The 16,496-nt window shown below is 36.5% G+C and overlaps 2 protein-coding genes across 2 annotated transcripts; both read left to right on the forward strand.

The window, feature by feature from the left end:
- The first annotated feature begins 7,406 nt into the window (after nt 1-7,406).
- Nucleotides 7,407-9,222, forward strand: LOC141427725 (uncharacterized). Its single transcript, XM_074087320.1, has 2 exons — nt 7,407-8,403; nt 9,036-9,222. Exons 1-2 carry the CDS (start codon nt 7,407-7,409, stop codon nt 9,137-9,139), a joined length of 1,101 nt encoding a protein of 366 aa, XP_073943421.1. The 3' UTR covers nt 9,140-9,222.
- Nucleotides 9,223-9,806: 584 nt separating this feature from the next.
- Nucleotides 9,807-11,930, forward strand: LOC141427726 (uncharacterized). Its single transcript, XM_074087321.1, has 2 exons — nt 9,807-11,013; nt 11,908-11,930. The coding sequence occupies exons 1-2, from the start codon at nt 9,807-9,809 to the stop codon at nt 11,928-11,930; spliced, it is 1,230 nt and encodes a 409-aa protein (XP_073943422.1).
- The last annotated feature ends 4,566 nt before the right edge of the window (nt 11,931-16,496 follow it).

Here is a 16,496-nt window from a genome sequence, read left to right on the forward strand (position 1 = left end):
ACTCCCCAAACTACCGTATTGTGGCGCCATTCCGGGGTTTAATCATTCGTCTGAAAGCATATTTTTGAATAATTTATCCCAAACTGTTTTTTTTTTATATTTGAATAAATATTATTATCTACTTTATTTTAGTCATATCAATCTTCGAGTCTTGTTTCATATTGCCGTTATTAAAATGCCTGTGACAAAATGAGGAAAATATTATGCCAAAACATCCGAAGATGACTGCGAACTTTGTATCAAATTCCTAAAATGCAAGTTAAATTAGCATGATTTTCTATAAATAACTACTCCAGTTCCCAGTAGTATAAACCGACGATTGAACAGAACGCGTGATGAGTACACAAGAAGCAAAACGGTAAGTACTTACCTACGTCAGGAATATAAGTAGGTAGTGTAGACTTCACAGTGGGTAGCATTCTTTAAATTATATTACACGATTTTTGAAATTCTTTTGCACCTTTATCATTTCAACACGTAACACATCCACGATCATGATATAGGTACCTAATTTATAATAGATGTACCTACTTGACTATACCTATGTATTACGTTACCATGAGTAAATTATGAAATAAATATTCTGAAAAAATAATTCAAAATGGTAACAAAGAAACCGGCCAAGAGCGTGTCGGATACGCCCAAAATAGGGTTCCGTAGCCATTACGAAATAATTAAGGTTTTTTTTCTTAAGATTTCGTATTTTGTACGGAATCTTCCAAGTTTAGGTATATTTTATACCTTAGGCTGCTATTTAAGAGTAAAAACTACTAATAATTCTGAAGCAAACTTGCCGTTATAGTTTTCCTTGAAAGTTTAAGAAACTTACTACCATCCTGAATTTTTTCAATTTTTTCCACCCACCGGTATAGATTTTAGAGGCGGGGGACGCTCGATTTTTATGATAATTTGCACTTTAAAGTTGAATATTTCACAAAAAATCAATAAATCGAAAAATCGTCTTAGCAAACCCCTAATGGTTTTAAAAGACCTATCCAACGATTCCCCACACTATAGGATTGGATGAGAAAAAAAAATTACCCCCACTTTACGTCTATGGGAGGAACCCTAAAAAAATTGTTTTATTTTTATTGTACCATTTTGTCGGCATAGTTTACATATATATCCGTGCAAAATTACAGCTTTCTAGCATTGATAGTCCCTGAGCAAAGCCGCGGACGGACGCACAGACAGACAAACAGACAGACAGCCAGACAGACAGACATGGCGAAACTATAAGGGTTCCGTTTTTGCCATTTTGGCTCCGGAACCCTAACAAAAAGAACAGAAAGATTAGATCGGTAGCTTATGTATATCTTAAACAAAGGCATTGGAATTTTGGTTACCTGCCATAGATGCAGAATGTTCTTAAACAGCGGTCTGCATGCATGTGAATTGGTTTTCAGAATCAAGGTTCGAACACCTATCACGTTTTATCGAGGCTTCGGTGAGCGATTCCCAGGCTTGACCGGTTTAATCGGAAAATTCCTGGAAGGTCGCAGCAAGCCCACTCCACAAATTCACAATGTGTTACTAAACGCGTAAGGAAAACTTACTAATTAGCTTAAAGACGGTATCTAATTAATGCGTTATCTCTATAATTATGTTTACTTAATTATGCTACTACGAATCCGACGTGGGCGCGATCGGCCCGTGCCGTTGTAAGCTGATAGTTATTCAAAACATGTTTATTTAATGTCATAGACATTTCTGCAAACCGTATAGCTAATTGATTTATTACGAGTCCACGGAGTCACTCACCCCGCCGCGATGCATAAATATGTATTACAGTGATTTAGTCTTAATTAAGTATTTGTTTTTGGTCACGAGATTATGAGATTGCGCATTTATTTAGAGTAGTCGATAATTTGATAATAATAGATGGACAGTAGTGTTAGGCCGCGAAAAACGATGCAGTTCGGTGGGCGTTCGGTCTGGGGTGGACAAAATCAATAGTCGCCACCTACGAATAGCTACTACTACACAGCCACGGAATCTGCACACATTGGGATTCTTTATTTGCCTTATATCCGATCCGGCCGCGGCCCGCACGTTCGCCCGAAATTGTCTTCAGAGTCGGAGCAGGTGACGCTTAAGTTGCCTTCGCTTTATGATAATGTTACGAGGTAGAAGTCAACATCTTTTATTAAGTGCTTCCTGAAGTTCTCGGAAAACGCCGAGAGTTAGTAAGTACTGTTAAAGTAAAAATGAGCTCACTATCCCATTGTGAAATTGGCAATATGCAGCGATGGGCGTCCATAGTATTGAGCCACATTCATAGGAGTGTGGACCGAGCCAGTAGGTAGCATGCTCATTTACCAAATAAAATGAAACCAGTTGTACATGTAGGTACATTTATTAGTTTTGGTTCGGCGTGCAGATACCAACAACAACTGAAGCATACTTAGACGGTCAACTATCAATCATATTTCCGCTACAGTTAAGTCTATAAAATGTGTGTCACATTGCGGATGCCAAGAAAATACCCTAATAATAAATTAGCATAGTAATGTTTGTGGCCGTTATGTAGGATTGAGTCCGCTTTGATCAATATAAAAAAACCTGGCAAATAGAAGTGTCACTGGCCTTTAAAATAGCGCCGATCTACAAAGCCGTAAACTCGGACAAATAATTAAAATCCTTATTAAATATCGATAAATTAAACATCCACTTAAATATTAATAAGCATAATACTCATTCATAACCGTCTTAGAACATAAATATAAACATAAATATTTTATGAAATAAAGGTTAGTTTGTATAGCTAGATGGATTCGTTTCATACAGGCCAATCGGAAAATACATTACGTGGGGAACGAATCCTTACATGCTTTAACAGAGATTGTAAAACATTTTTTATCAACCTACAATTTCGAATGTAATAAAATACAATAATAAAAATACATAAAAAATAATATCGAGGAATATTAAACTACTAAAGAAAGGTTTAAATTTCGAGATCATTTGTAAGGTATAGGTATATAACAAACAAGTAAGGAAGTATTTAAATACAAACATTTTAACGAATGACTGTATTTTTGGATAAATATAAACTGTGACATTTTTGAATACTTACTTTTGATCGTGGTGATCTCAATCTTATTAAGTAAACGTCACAGCAGGGCGTCACACAATATAAAAAATAATATCGAGAAATATTAAACTACAAAAGAAAGGTCTCAATTTCGAGATCATATGCAATTATTAACTACAAACATTTTAACAATGATTGTATTTTTGGAAAAAAATATACACTGTGAAAATTTTGAATACTTATTTTTAACCGTCGTGATCTTAAAGTAGGGGAACTATATTTATCTCCATCTTGCTCGGAAATGTTCTCATTAATGCCAATAATGATCGTGTCCAAATCATAATATTTAAGGTGTATCTGTGACTTCTCGCACTGCTAAATATTTTGTAACACAGGTATGTTTTTTAAATGTTGTGCGTTTAGGAATTGCCGCTTTAACTAAAAGTAAAAATTTATAATATTTATTTACTAATCTTATAAAGTTTTATTTTAATTTATTTTAATTACTTTGATTTCATTGATTTATTTTATTTATAATTTGATGTTCAGGCATATTCTGCTGCACATGCAACATAAAAATATCAATTATTAATATTTTAATTACTATATTTTATGTGGAACCAAATATACGATTCGGACCCAAATCTTTAATATCGAAATTGAGGCGGACACGTGAATTTCATTTTGTCAAAGATTTTCTGCAGTGTTATTTTTACGAAAATAAAATGAGTTCTACAAGTACCTAGTGACAAAAATATCCTAATGGGCACACCACAAACTCCTAACTCGTAGCGCAGCATCTTTTATCAGTAAGGTTTATTTTTATTACTATTAAAGTCACATTAAAGTGTTCATTTTTTTTAGATTGTAGGTAGATTGTTATATAAACATATTGTATCGAATATTTTTTTTTTTGTATTATTTTTTCGCATATTTGGTGAAAAGCAGTATACAGGCCTCGGCAGTAATGTCATTTCCCGCCCTCTGCAGTATTATACTATTCTGTCACCTAATTTTAAATTTATCACTAATCGGCAATACCCTAATTATAATATCTGTCCCTAAGAAATATATAAGTTATCATATTAATCAAAACTGTCTATAAATATGATTCATGTAAACCTGTATCTTAAATTATAGTTTGATCATCAAAATTTAATCACCAAAATAATAGATCTGTCACCTAATAAATAGATCTGTACCTTAATTAAATGCTTCTACCTATTCTACTACATAGGTCTGGTTCGGTACGACAACGAGCGAAGCGAGGAGGAGTGTTAGGTAGAACTGCGACCCATAGCGCGCGAGCCGAGCAAGCGAAGCGAGCGCGCCGCGGTAGCGGCCGGCGAAGTGCCAGGAGCTAAATTTTTTTGCTAATACTTACGCCAGGATACTTTGTTATTTTAAATTTATTCAAATTACCATCCATAATCATCACCATCATCATCATAATCATCATCATCATCACCATCATACTAATACGAAACGTAAAGCCAGAAAGGGACAACCGCTTGATTTTCACGTAATTTGATAATTAATATTATTTGGTGATTCAATTTAGGTGACAGATCTACTATTTTAAGAATAAATATTATTTATTAGGTGACCAAAAATGTATATATTAAGTGATCGATAAAATTATACCCTTAAAGTACCTAGTACCTACAGCTGGGCGTCACACAATATAAAAAATAATATCGAGGAATATTAAACTACTAAAGAAAGGTTTCAATTTCGAGATCAGTATGCAAAGTACCTATACCTACAATAAACGCAATTTAAGTAAGTAAGTATTTAACTACATACATTTTAATACTGTACATTGTAAAATTATTTGGATTTCTGTGGAATGGACCTATCTACTAAATAAAGCTGAAATAAGTCATAAAGTAAAATAATGTGTTGCAATACGCACGAGGTGCTTAGTGGAAGCTAGGATAAGGCAATGCCCCCGATCTAGATGAACGTATTACTTGCACTTGGCCACATCTTCACATCATAATTACGGCTTTGGATCCTGTACACATGATTACTGCAAAAAGCCTGGATGAGGACTTGTCCAGTCCAATGCCGTGTAGGGAAACATAGGACTTTAACAAATATATACTCGATGTGCGATGATTACCTACCTAAGCAAGAGAAATCGAGTAAGTAGATAAGCCACGCATAACTGTAGAGTTTTGTATAGATGTTTAATCTATTTTTTTGTAGTTTCATTTTGTAACATTCGTCCTTTATGTAGTGTATGTATTATATTTAATGTATTTGTTAATTTATATAATTTATATTATATTTGTATTGTTTTTAATATTTATTGTCTATTAATTCTACGTTTCTCCTGTCTGTTATTTCTGCCACCTACATTAGTATGTTCATATTTATTAATTTCTGAGTAATTGGTTGTCTGGAAGAGATCGCTTCTTAGCGATAAGACCACCTATTGCCTACCTGTTTTATTTTATTTTTGTAATGTTTGCACTGCTTTTGGTGATCAATAAAGAATATTTGTATCGTATTGTATTGTATTCTTCCTTAGTGCATTCTTCCTTACTAATATTATAAATGCAAAAGTAAATCTGTCTGTGTATCTGCTTGATTGTCTGTCTGTTACATCTTATAGGTACTTAAACCGCTGAACTCATTAAGATGCATAACAACCAGCCAAGAGCGTGTCGGACACGCCCAAAATAGGGTTCCGTAGCCATTACGAAATAATTAAGTATTTTTTTCTTAAGATTTCGTATTTTATACGGAATGTTCCAAGTTTAGGTATATTTTATACCTTAGGCTGCTATTTACTCTTAACCTACTAATATTTCTCAAGCAAACTTAGCCGTTATAGTTTTCCTTGTAAAATTGATATACTTACTAACATCCTGATTTTTTTCAATTTTTTCCTAAGAAGTACCTACTATCTAAGCCCCCTCATTCTGAGGGGAGGCCTGTGCCCTGTGACGTACTCGTATAATATAGGCCGTCATTGTGCGTGATTTAATCTGTATTTCGCAAATTACATTAGACACTGACAAAATTGTCCTCTGATGGACTGTCTCTAAGTATGAGTCATCAGATTAATGTAAACCTGTATCCTAAAATATAGTTTGATCATCAAAATTCGATCACCAAAATAATAGATCTGTCACCTAATAAATAGATCAGTTCCCTCGATGCTTCTACCTATTCTACTAAGGCAGGTCTGCTTAGGTACGACGACGAGCGAAGCGAGGAGGAGTGTTAAGTAGAACTGCGACACCAGAACCAAACACTTTTTGCTACTTGTATGATGAATATGAATGTTTGTAGTAGATACTCGAGTCTTGGATGTTTGTATGTATTTAAGTTTATATGTGTATGTATGTCTACCCGTTGTTTAGCACCCATAGAACAAACTTTGCTTAGTTTGGGGCTGGGCCAATTGGTGTAATTTCTGAGAAGATATTATTATTATTATTTCATTCATTGTATATCATTATCGTCAAATTTCAGTTCAATTATTTGATGATCAATATTATTTTCCAGTGATATTAATTTTTAGGAAGCCATTTCTATATTGTTTGGTGATTCAGTTTTAGTGACCATCTATTATTTTGGAACCCAATTTAATTATTTGATGATCAAAATTATTTCCAAGTAATTTAGGTAACCGTTTTTAATATTATTTGGTGATTCAATTTAACTGACAGATCTACTATTTTAGGAAAAAATATTATTTATTAGGTCGCCGAAAACGCATTTATTAGGTGATCAATAAAATCATACCCTTTTTTACAAGCTTTTATTTAGTTTCACCTGTCCCGTGGTAATTCTGTCTGCTTGTCTATCGGTCTGTCTGGCTGTAGTCAAATCTTGCAAGTTAAATTTGATCAGCTTCCAGTAGTCAGATTGACTTGAAATTTGTAATACTTATGTACCTAAATCGCGTGACAATACAATAATTTAGTAGTGACTGTTGGCAACCCCAACACTAAGGTACAGCACTATCTCGACTGTCGATTCTTTGTTAGAATTAAGTTTTTTTCCCCCCCCTTCTCTATGCACCTGTGCGAGCGCAATACACGTTTCCGAGTGAGAAAATAATTTTTATTTATTAAATCCCCAGCACGCCTTAAGCTAGCCCTATAAAATCAACTAAATACAGTGCCTGCTCAACATGGTCCTTCGTTTTCTTATTTATTGCGTGCGGGGCTCAAGATAAGTAAATTCTCGCAAACGTGGACGCAGTGTGCAAGCGACTTCGCCGCCATTTTGGGTCGACCCGGCCAATTTCCCTACGCGTCGCGAATAAAGTGCTTCACTTCGACGCGTGCCGGTGTATATTTCAACGCTGCCAGCGATCCTGCCTTTATCTACAGTACGCGTAATTCCTAGCCCGATGGAGCCATCAGAGGAAGAATCGCGCAACCTTCTACAAACACGTGGATACGTGAAGGCGAGCTTGAGTAAGCTGCACAAACTTGCTCAACCGGAGGCAGCCTTGCAGCAATATTCGGTAGAATACCTGAAGGCGAAAAGAGAACGGGCGCAAGCGCTATTCATGGAGTACGATGACTACTGCCGAAAAATAACATTCTCTGGCTACAAGGACGCGGAGGACGAAACCACTGAGAACAAGTATTTCGACGTCGTAGCGGCGTTGGACGAGGAGATCAACAAACGCGCGGCCGCCGCCGCCGCCGCCAAAGCCGCCGCCTCCGCAGCTGTCGCTCAAGACAAATCAACCGAACACGTGTCAACCGGTAGTGTGAAAAAAGTAACCTTGCCTCCTATAGCAATTCAAACATTTAGTGGTAAGTTTTCAGACTACATTCCATTCATCAATCTATTCCGATCTCTGATAGACAATGACAAGAGTTTAGACACAGTGCAAAAAATGTATTATTTAAGGTCATTTCTGAAAGACGAACCCTTTGATTTAATAAAAAACCTTCCCTTGACTGGAGCAAGTTACCACGAGGCCCTAGAACTGTTAGACACTAGGTATAATAACAGGTACAAAATCATCAGCGAGCATGTAGCTGCAATAATAGATATCAAAAATATTATCAGAGCGACGGCCATAAGCCTAAGACAATTTGTAGCTTGCATTAGGCAAGAGCTAGCTGCACTAAAAAATTTAGAACCTCGTGTCGAGTATTGGGACACTATATTATTGTGCATTTTATCCCGAAAATTAGACAATTTCACCGCACGAGCATACCAACTGGAACGGGACCCAGCCACGGAGCCCAGCATTGAACACCTCTTGAGGTTCCTGGAGAAACGCGCCCTGGCACTGGAGAACGTCGAACAGGGACATGGCCCTCCGGCATCCGAAGCGCGCGCCCCCAGGGTAGCAGCACACGGAGTCACCGGCTCACCATGCATATACTGTAAGTCTAAAGAACATAAATTATATACTTGCAAATCATTTCAACTGCTAGCAACAGACGACAAATTAAAATTCGTCAAGCAAAATGACTTGTGCAACACATGCCTAGGCTTACATAAGGGACGATGCAGATTTCACTTCAGGTGTGCGGAGTGCAAGGGGCCACATAACACTCTGTTGCACTGCAATGAAAAGGCACCACCTGTCACATTAACAGGCAATACTGACAACAATGTGCTTCTCCCCACAGCTAGAATAAAGGTGTTCGGAAAGGATGGTACCGAATACCATATTCGAGCCCTCATGGACAGCGGCTCGCAGGTCTCATTGATCACCTCCAAGGTAGTCAAGCAGCTTGGTTTCACACCCAAGCAGATCAACACAAACATCATTGGCATAGCCAATGCGAAGAGTAATGTAAAATTTTGCATTCCATTAGAAATCCATGCGATACAAGCCCCCTTTAAGACTGCTGTAAATTGTCACATAGTTGACCAAATAACCTGTAATTTACCACAGTATACATTCAATATATCTGCAATAAAAATTCCAGATCATTTAAATTTAGCCGATGAAAAATTTAACATCCCAGGTGAGATTCACATGTTAATCGGAGCGGACGTCATGTTTCAGACACTGTTGCCTATGCAACAGTCGAGTCAGCTGGAGCTGACAGCGGCACCGGACTGCCGACCGCAGCAACACGACGCGCCGAGCTCCGAGGCATCGGCCTGTAACTCTGCAAGTCTGCACATCGTGAACACCGTGTTTGGACACATTATTGGAGGTAGCCTGCCACAATATTTAAGTGAACCCACCTGCAATAAAGTCGTACTTAAATGTGAACTAAGTCTTAATGAAACACTGGCCAAGTTTTGGAATACAGAAAAAGTACCTGAGGTGTACAATGAAAGTACTTCTGAACAACAACTTTGTGAACAAATTTTTCAAAAAACAGTAAAGTTAAATAATAATCAGTTTGAAGTAGCATTGCCCTTAAAATTACCTCTTTCTGAAGTCAATGATGTACTTGGAGAATCTTTCCGGTATGCTCTCAAAAGATTTTTAAATTTAGAAAAGAAATTACAGCAAAATCCAGACTTATTTAATCAGTACCAGCAGTTCATACATGACTATTTAGCTCTCAACCATGGTCACTATGTGGACGTTGAGGTTTATGATCTGCGCAAAGACCCAGTCTATTTCCTACCGCACCATGCCGTCATCAATGAAAACAGCAAAACAACAAAATTAAGAACTGTTTTTGATGGCTCAATGCGCACAGATAAAAAAGTTTCACTTAATGATTTACAACTGACAGGGCCAGTGGTTCAACGCGACTTGTTCGATATAATAATGCTTTTTCGCTTTGGAAAGTACACCTTTACGGCAGATATTAGGCGCATGTTTCGTAATATAAAAATAGATCCTGCATACACTTCTCTCCAAAACATTCTTTGGAGAGACAATCCCAACGAGCCAATCAAGTGTATAAGACTTGACACCGTCACATACGGTCTAAAAAGCTCTAGTTACTTAGCGTCACGATGTCTAGATGAGCTAGCAAATAGGTATGGAAATTCACATCCCCTAGCGACATCTGTGATTAAAAATAATATTTACGTCGATGACGTCATATACTCTAACAATGATCTCGAAACCACTCTTAGCGCTAAAGACCAGTTGCGTGACTTACTCAACCTAGGTAGCTTCTCTACTCATAAATGGTCTTCGAATCATGAGGTAATTCTATCTAACATACCATCAGGTGAACAACATTTTGATAGTCTAGACCTGCAAAAAGATAATTACAATATGAAAGCGCTGGGTTTACAGATCAACATAAAAGACGACAATTTCATTATCTCCTCTCCAGAGCCATTTGACTCTGCAAATTTTACTAAAAGGAGCATTTTGAGTTACATAGGAAGACTTTATGACCCAATGGGCTTCGTAAATCCCATAATCGTCACAGCAAAGGCCATCATGCAAAAATTGTGGAAGCTCAACACTAGTTGGAACGAAAAACCACCACCTAATGTAGAACAAGAGTGGCTTGAGTTCACTAGTGACTTAGCCGTGATGGAACCTATTTTACTAAGTAGAAACATAGACATTTCAGAAGCAGACACAGTCCAGCTCGTCGGGTTTGCAGACGCTTCGAGCACAACAGCCTACGGGTGCTGCGTGTACCTGCGACACACGTATAAATCAGGTGCAACAAAAATGCATTTACTCTGTTCCAAATCGCGAATAAATCCAGTTCAGAATAAAGGCTTAACAGTACCCAGACTTGAACTAAACGCTGCTCTTCTGCTTTCAAAATTAATAGCAAAAACCTATGACACTTTGAAAATTAAAGCAAATGTTAAAGAAGTTTACTTGTTTAGCGACTCACAAATAGTTCTCGCATGGCTCAAAACCGAACTAACAAAGCTTCAGGCGTATGTGGCGAACAGAGTAAATGTCATTCGTCAGAATACCGCTAGATGGAGCTGGCTGTATGTCAACACGCACGAGAACCCAGCTGACCTCATAAGCAGAGGAGTAAGACCGAGCGAACTTCGTAGCAACGACCTCTGGTGGCATGGGCCCCAGTTTCTACGCAACAGTGAGTACGTTTTCGCTTGTCACGAACCTTCAATAGCTCTAGACCTCCCAGAGGTTCAGTCTGGCATGGATTTTTCCAGCAGTCATGTGTTTGTGTGTGCCATTCCGAATCCACTTGTTAATTATTCGGATATAAATAAAATTTTAAGGCTTTTTGCATACATACTGCGGTTTCTTAATAATACTAACAAAAATAAAAGTAAATTAAATACTACTTACCTTAGCAGCGCTGAACTAAAACAATCGCTCATGCTTATAATCAGACATGAACAAAATAAACAATTTCATGCTGAGTTTGATGCTTTAAAGAAAGGTCATGTCATTAAAGGAAAACCACAACTCCTACCTTTGTATGCTAACTTTGCTCAATGTTTGCACTAGCTTTTAACGATCAACTAATATGAAATTTGTAGCGAATTCTTCCTTAGGGTTCTTCCTTACTAATATTAAAATGCAAAAGTTAATCTGTCTAAGTATCTGCTCGATTGTATAATTTGTTTTCAAAAGGTACTTAAACAGCTCAACTCCTTAAGATGCATAACACCGGCCAAGAGCGTGTGGACTTCGCCCAAAATAGGGTTCCTAGCCAATCCGTAAAAGGTAAGTTATATTTTTTTAAGGGTTTCATATTTTCATACGGAACTTCCAGACTTAGGTAATTTTATAGCCTAGGCGGTTATTTGTCTTAACCATAATTTGCGACAAGCAAACATTCAGCGCAAGGAGCCAATTCCTGAGTTTACACACTGCAGTCTTCCCAACCCACCAGGCCAAAGTTCAAATTTTGCCTCAGAAGTATTTATTATTTAAACCTAGTTATTCAGACGGGGGGCCTGTGCCGCTGTGAAGACACAAATAATTTAGGCCGTGCAAAAAACTGATTAACTTATTTCAGCTCAATACAGTACTAGAAATTGAGGCAAAATTGGCCTCTGTTACCACTGTCTTCGAACCCAGACGATTACTGTTAATTAACGCCTGGTCATTTTAAAATATAGTTTGACATGTACAAAATGTCAGTATACCAGAAATTAAAATTCTGGCACCTAATCTAAAGCAAAAATCAAATTTCCACGAATGTTATTTAATGTTTTACTAAACAGCCTGGTCTGACTATTAGGTAAAACGAGGTAGCGTAATCTTAAAAGAGGATAATATGTCCAATGTCCTGGCCTACCAGAATTGTAAAACTTTTTGCTAATGACTTGTATAGATGAATAATAAAATACGCATGTGCGTAGCATACGCAAAATTTGTATGTTTGTATGTATTTATTATATATGTATGTATGTCTACCCGTTAGTTTAGCACCCATAGAACAAACTTGCTTAGTTTAAGGCTATGCCAATTGGTGTAATTTCTGAGAAGAATAAATTAGTATTATTTCATTCATTGTATACATTATCGTCAACTTTCACTTTAATTATTTTATGAGCAATATTATTTACAGTGATATTAATTTTTAGAAGCCATTCTATATTTTTGGTGATTTTAATATTTAGCTTACCTACTTAAGCATTATTACATAGGTCTCTAGGTTAACTTATTTGATGTGTAGAACTATTTGCCAAGAACTAAGTACCTTGCTTTACATTCAATTAAACCTTGTTTTTAAACTCATGATTTCGTGATTTGTTAATTGTATATTCATTATTTTGATTAATATTTCAATATTGATACATATATATGTATAATGAAAACTTGCAGAATAAGCGTAATAGCATTATATAATGTATGTTTGTTCTCTAACAAGCTGGCTGGCAGCATGTTGGCAACCCCAACACTAAGGTACAGCACTATCTCGACTGTCGATTCTTTGTTAGAATTAAGTTTTTTTTTTCCCCCCCTTCTCTATGCACCTGTGCGAGCGCAATACACGTTTCCGAGTGAGAAAATAATTTTTATTTATTAAATCCCCAGCACGCCTTAAGCTAGCCCTATAAAATAATTTAGTAGTGACATCCAGCCAGGATCGTCTCTCCAGGACGGAACTTTTCAACAGTTAATAGCATCGAATGAAATTTGGTATGCAAATGTAGTTTGGGTGACAATGCAAGTACAGTCAGCAAAAAAAGCTTGTATTAAAAATGAAATTTTTATGGTTAGGTTATTTTTCGTATTGTTTTCTAAATATGTAGTTAACAAGAAAGAGTCATTGAGTTGTATTGTAGTGCCTCTAAGCTAAGGAATCGACATTATTAAATGTGGCTTAAAAATGATAAAAATGAATTAATTACCTCCATATTTTTTTTGGTCTGTAAAGAAAAATTACAACCGCGTCGCAAATTACGTAAATACATTATTGACTTTAAAAATGAATTGTACTTGAACTTTCGTTAATTTGCAAACCAGTTATTTAAATTTTATAGTTAAAGCGTACGTTTATCGGCCAGGCATTAGAATTAATGAATATACAATGTCCTTCCGGAAAAATTAACAGCTTATTAGCTGGTTGTAACGGTGCTTTAAATGATTTTAACATTCCATATTGATTTGGACTCGAGTATGATAATCCTAGCCAATTAAAGTTACAGTTTTGTCTTGATTAGATTTAGGCTATAATTAGGCTATAATAGTCTAAAATAGATTTGCCTATAAACGCATCCGTCCGTTCTGAAGATGCCGTCTGACTTCCGCCTTATCATTTTGTAAATATAGTGAGAGAAAACGAAATAAGTGAAAGGACCTATACTGAAAATGTAAAAGTATCATTAATATATCCAGGACCGTGTTAGGCCATTGGGGGGGGCACACAAGTACTTGGGGCTCTCTTGGAAAGTAAAGTATTTTTTCTACTATGAATGTGCTATTTTATTTATTACACACATTTAATATATATAGGTTAGTATGATCAACATACAGGATTTCTTTTGAAAAAATCTTCTATTAAGTATAACTTTTTGACAGATTAAAATAGAAAAAAGTGAATATATCGGTCTTTGGGTGGGCCCCTGAGCTGAAGGCCCCGTGTGCCCCTATGGTAAAGACAGTATATCTCAAAAACATGCAAGATAGTTATATCACTTAGGTACGGTTACTGTCACTTGAAATACGAGTAGCGCGGAGCCTCTAGACTAGAATGATGATTAGTAAACGCATGCCTGTAGGACTTGAGAGCCGCGTAGTAACCAATTTTATTACCCAATTACGTACAACTGTGTAAAACTTCCTGTTCGAGCCTAAACGCAGATCCTGCGGGCACTTGTTAACGAAGCCCGCCCGGCTTGGTTGACCGCGGGCGCGGGCGTCGCGGTAGCAACTTACTGAAACGGCGCAGCTCGGCACGACAAACGGCCAGTAAGCTATTTGACACCGCTAATCAATTAACATACTTTTATTATTAGGGTTGTAATTAACGCAGCTTCTTTAAACTGTCATTTTTGCCTTCAAATTTAATTATTTGTCTTCTGAATTAATAAATCAGCGACTAATTTTAAGCGCCTAATGAATAATTTTCAAGCGACTGTAAATTGTGTAATCCAAGCTACGTTTTTAACCGACTTCAAAAAAGGAGGAGGTTATCAATACGGTTGTATTTTTTTTAATAAGTCAGCATGACGATTATTATATAGCAACTAAATTTGTAATATGCCTACAAATGTTAAGTTTCTAATAAGTGTATCTATTGCATCTTGAAAACAATTTTAACAGACTCTAATTTAATATTGTCACCTCTATTTTTATACATTAGTATATGCAAATTCTATTTTATGCTTTGAGGTACAAAAGGCAACACATGCGACTCGTTGCGATATTCTGAACGCAGCACGCTCATTGGCGGGCCGGCCGTTGCTAATTTTCATTAAAAAAGAAGACGAATTATTAATTTAGTTGCTAAGTAAATATTTACGATGCTCTTTATTGGGGGTTGGTTTTGATTAAATTAGTAGACAGATATTGAAGCTCAAAAATAAATAAAGTAGCTGACTTACAATATTAGTCGCCAAATCATCAATTTTGAAGATAATACATTTATCGGTAGCCGAGTTATATTATTTGTTTGTTTTGCTCGACTTTGCATAATTAGCTGGTGTTGTAAAGATGGCATATTAGTTTAATAGAAGTTGTTCTATTAGCCCGTTGCTTACATACAAAAAAAAATATAACAAAAAATTTAACGGATTACAAAAAAACATGAAAATAATTTTCTACCACTCTGAAGACGGTCGGTGCTGAAGCACGAGCCAGCAGGAGTGGACCTACAATCATCTACCTCACCTACGTACTATATATTGGGCTTCAATCACTCCTACTGGCTCGTGCTGAGGCACCGACCGACTTCAGAGTGGTAGAAAGTTATTTTCATGTTTTTTTGTAGTCGGTAAAAAATTTTTTTTCACGATTTTTAGTGTAAATAATCTAAGATACAATAGTTTAATATCAACTGCTCGTCACCTTTTACGAAAGATTGATTTTTCTGATGCAGAGACGTTCATTATTGAGGAGTCCTCGTGCTTCACCTAACCACCCGTTTTACCATATGCATTACGAGGAGCATAAATTGCTTACCAACTGCGTTAAAGTAATTGAAATTCAACTCGTGAAGTACTTGTTATTGAGTAATCGCTCCATTGGTCAAATTTGGTCTTCATCATCAGTTCCACTTCACCAAATGATGATTTTCAAGAGCAAATGCACGAGTTGCTCCTAAATATTTTGAAATTACCATAGGCGTTCCTACAATATTTGAAGAGTTCCCTCAATTTCCGTAGGATCCAATCATCAGATCCTGATTTGGTGCTTATGGGACCTGATTGAAAGCATTTCTAGACGAACGAAAAAAATTCAAATCGGTTCATAAATGATGGAGTTCTGAGGTAACAAACATGATCGGATTGTTCTTTTTTTGAAGGGTTTTTTTCAAACATTAAAAAAAAATTCAATCACATTCCTCTTTTTTTTGAAGTCGGTTTTTTTCTAAAATGCACACTCCCAAAACATTCGCAATTCAAGCACATTTGGTATGTGTATTATTCACGCCGACAAAATGGAAAAAAACTAAAAAAAAATTTTTACCTTACCTGTCATACAAAGTGGGGTAATTTTTTTTACTCCTACCCCGCTGTGTAGGATCTCGTTAAATAGGTCTTAGAAATATGGTAGTTGTCTTCAAATACCATTTTTCGACAAAATCAAGAGTGACGTAAATAATCGCCTGGAGAGTTCAAACATATACACCCCCCCCCCTTCTTACTTTTGAACCTATTGTGACAGTTGAGCAACTACGGAACCCTATACTGAGCATGGCTCGACAGCGATTGCCCGGTATTATTAAATTTAAATATTTATTAATAGGTAGTAAAGATTGTTCATATTTTGAGAAAGTCCACCTTCTCAGAAAATATATCTTACTAGCTGTTGCCCGCGACTCCGTCTGCGCAGAATTCAGTTATCGCTATCCCGGGGGTATTATGCATTTCCGGGATAAAAAGTAGCCTATGTCCTTCCTCGGGACTCCAACTATCTCCATACCGAATTTTGTCT

This window comes from Choristoneura fumiferana, chromosome 5 (genome assembly GCF_025370935.1).
Source record: "Choristoneura fumiferana chromosome 5, NRCan_CFum_1, whole genome shotgun sequence".
In the NCBI taxonomy this organism is placed as follows: Eukaryota; Metazoa; Arthropoda; class Insecta; order Lepidoptera; family Tortricidae; genus Choristoneura; species Choristoneura fumiferana.

Bases quoted from the DNA above. Each gene is read 5' to 3' on its own strand.
- LOC141427725 (XM_074087320.1), top strand. From the start codon at position 7,407: ATGGAGCCATCAGAGGAAGAATCGCGCAACCTTCTACAAACACGTGGA. The intron at 8,404-9,035 runs GTAAGTCTAAAG...GTCATGTTTCAG, and splicing joins CGGCTCACCATGCATATACT to ACACTGTTGCCTATGCAACA.
- LOC141427726 (XM_074087321.1), top strand. From the start codon at position 9,807: ATGTTTCGTAATATAAAAATAGATCCTGCATACACTTCTCTCCAAAAC. The intron at 11,014-11,907 runs GTGAGTACGTTT...AACTTATTTCAG, and splicing joins GCCCCAGTTTCTACGCAACA to CTCAATACAGTACTAGAAAT.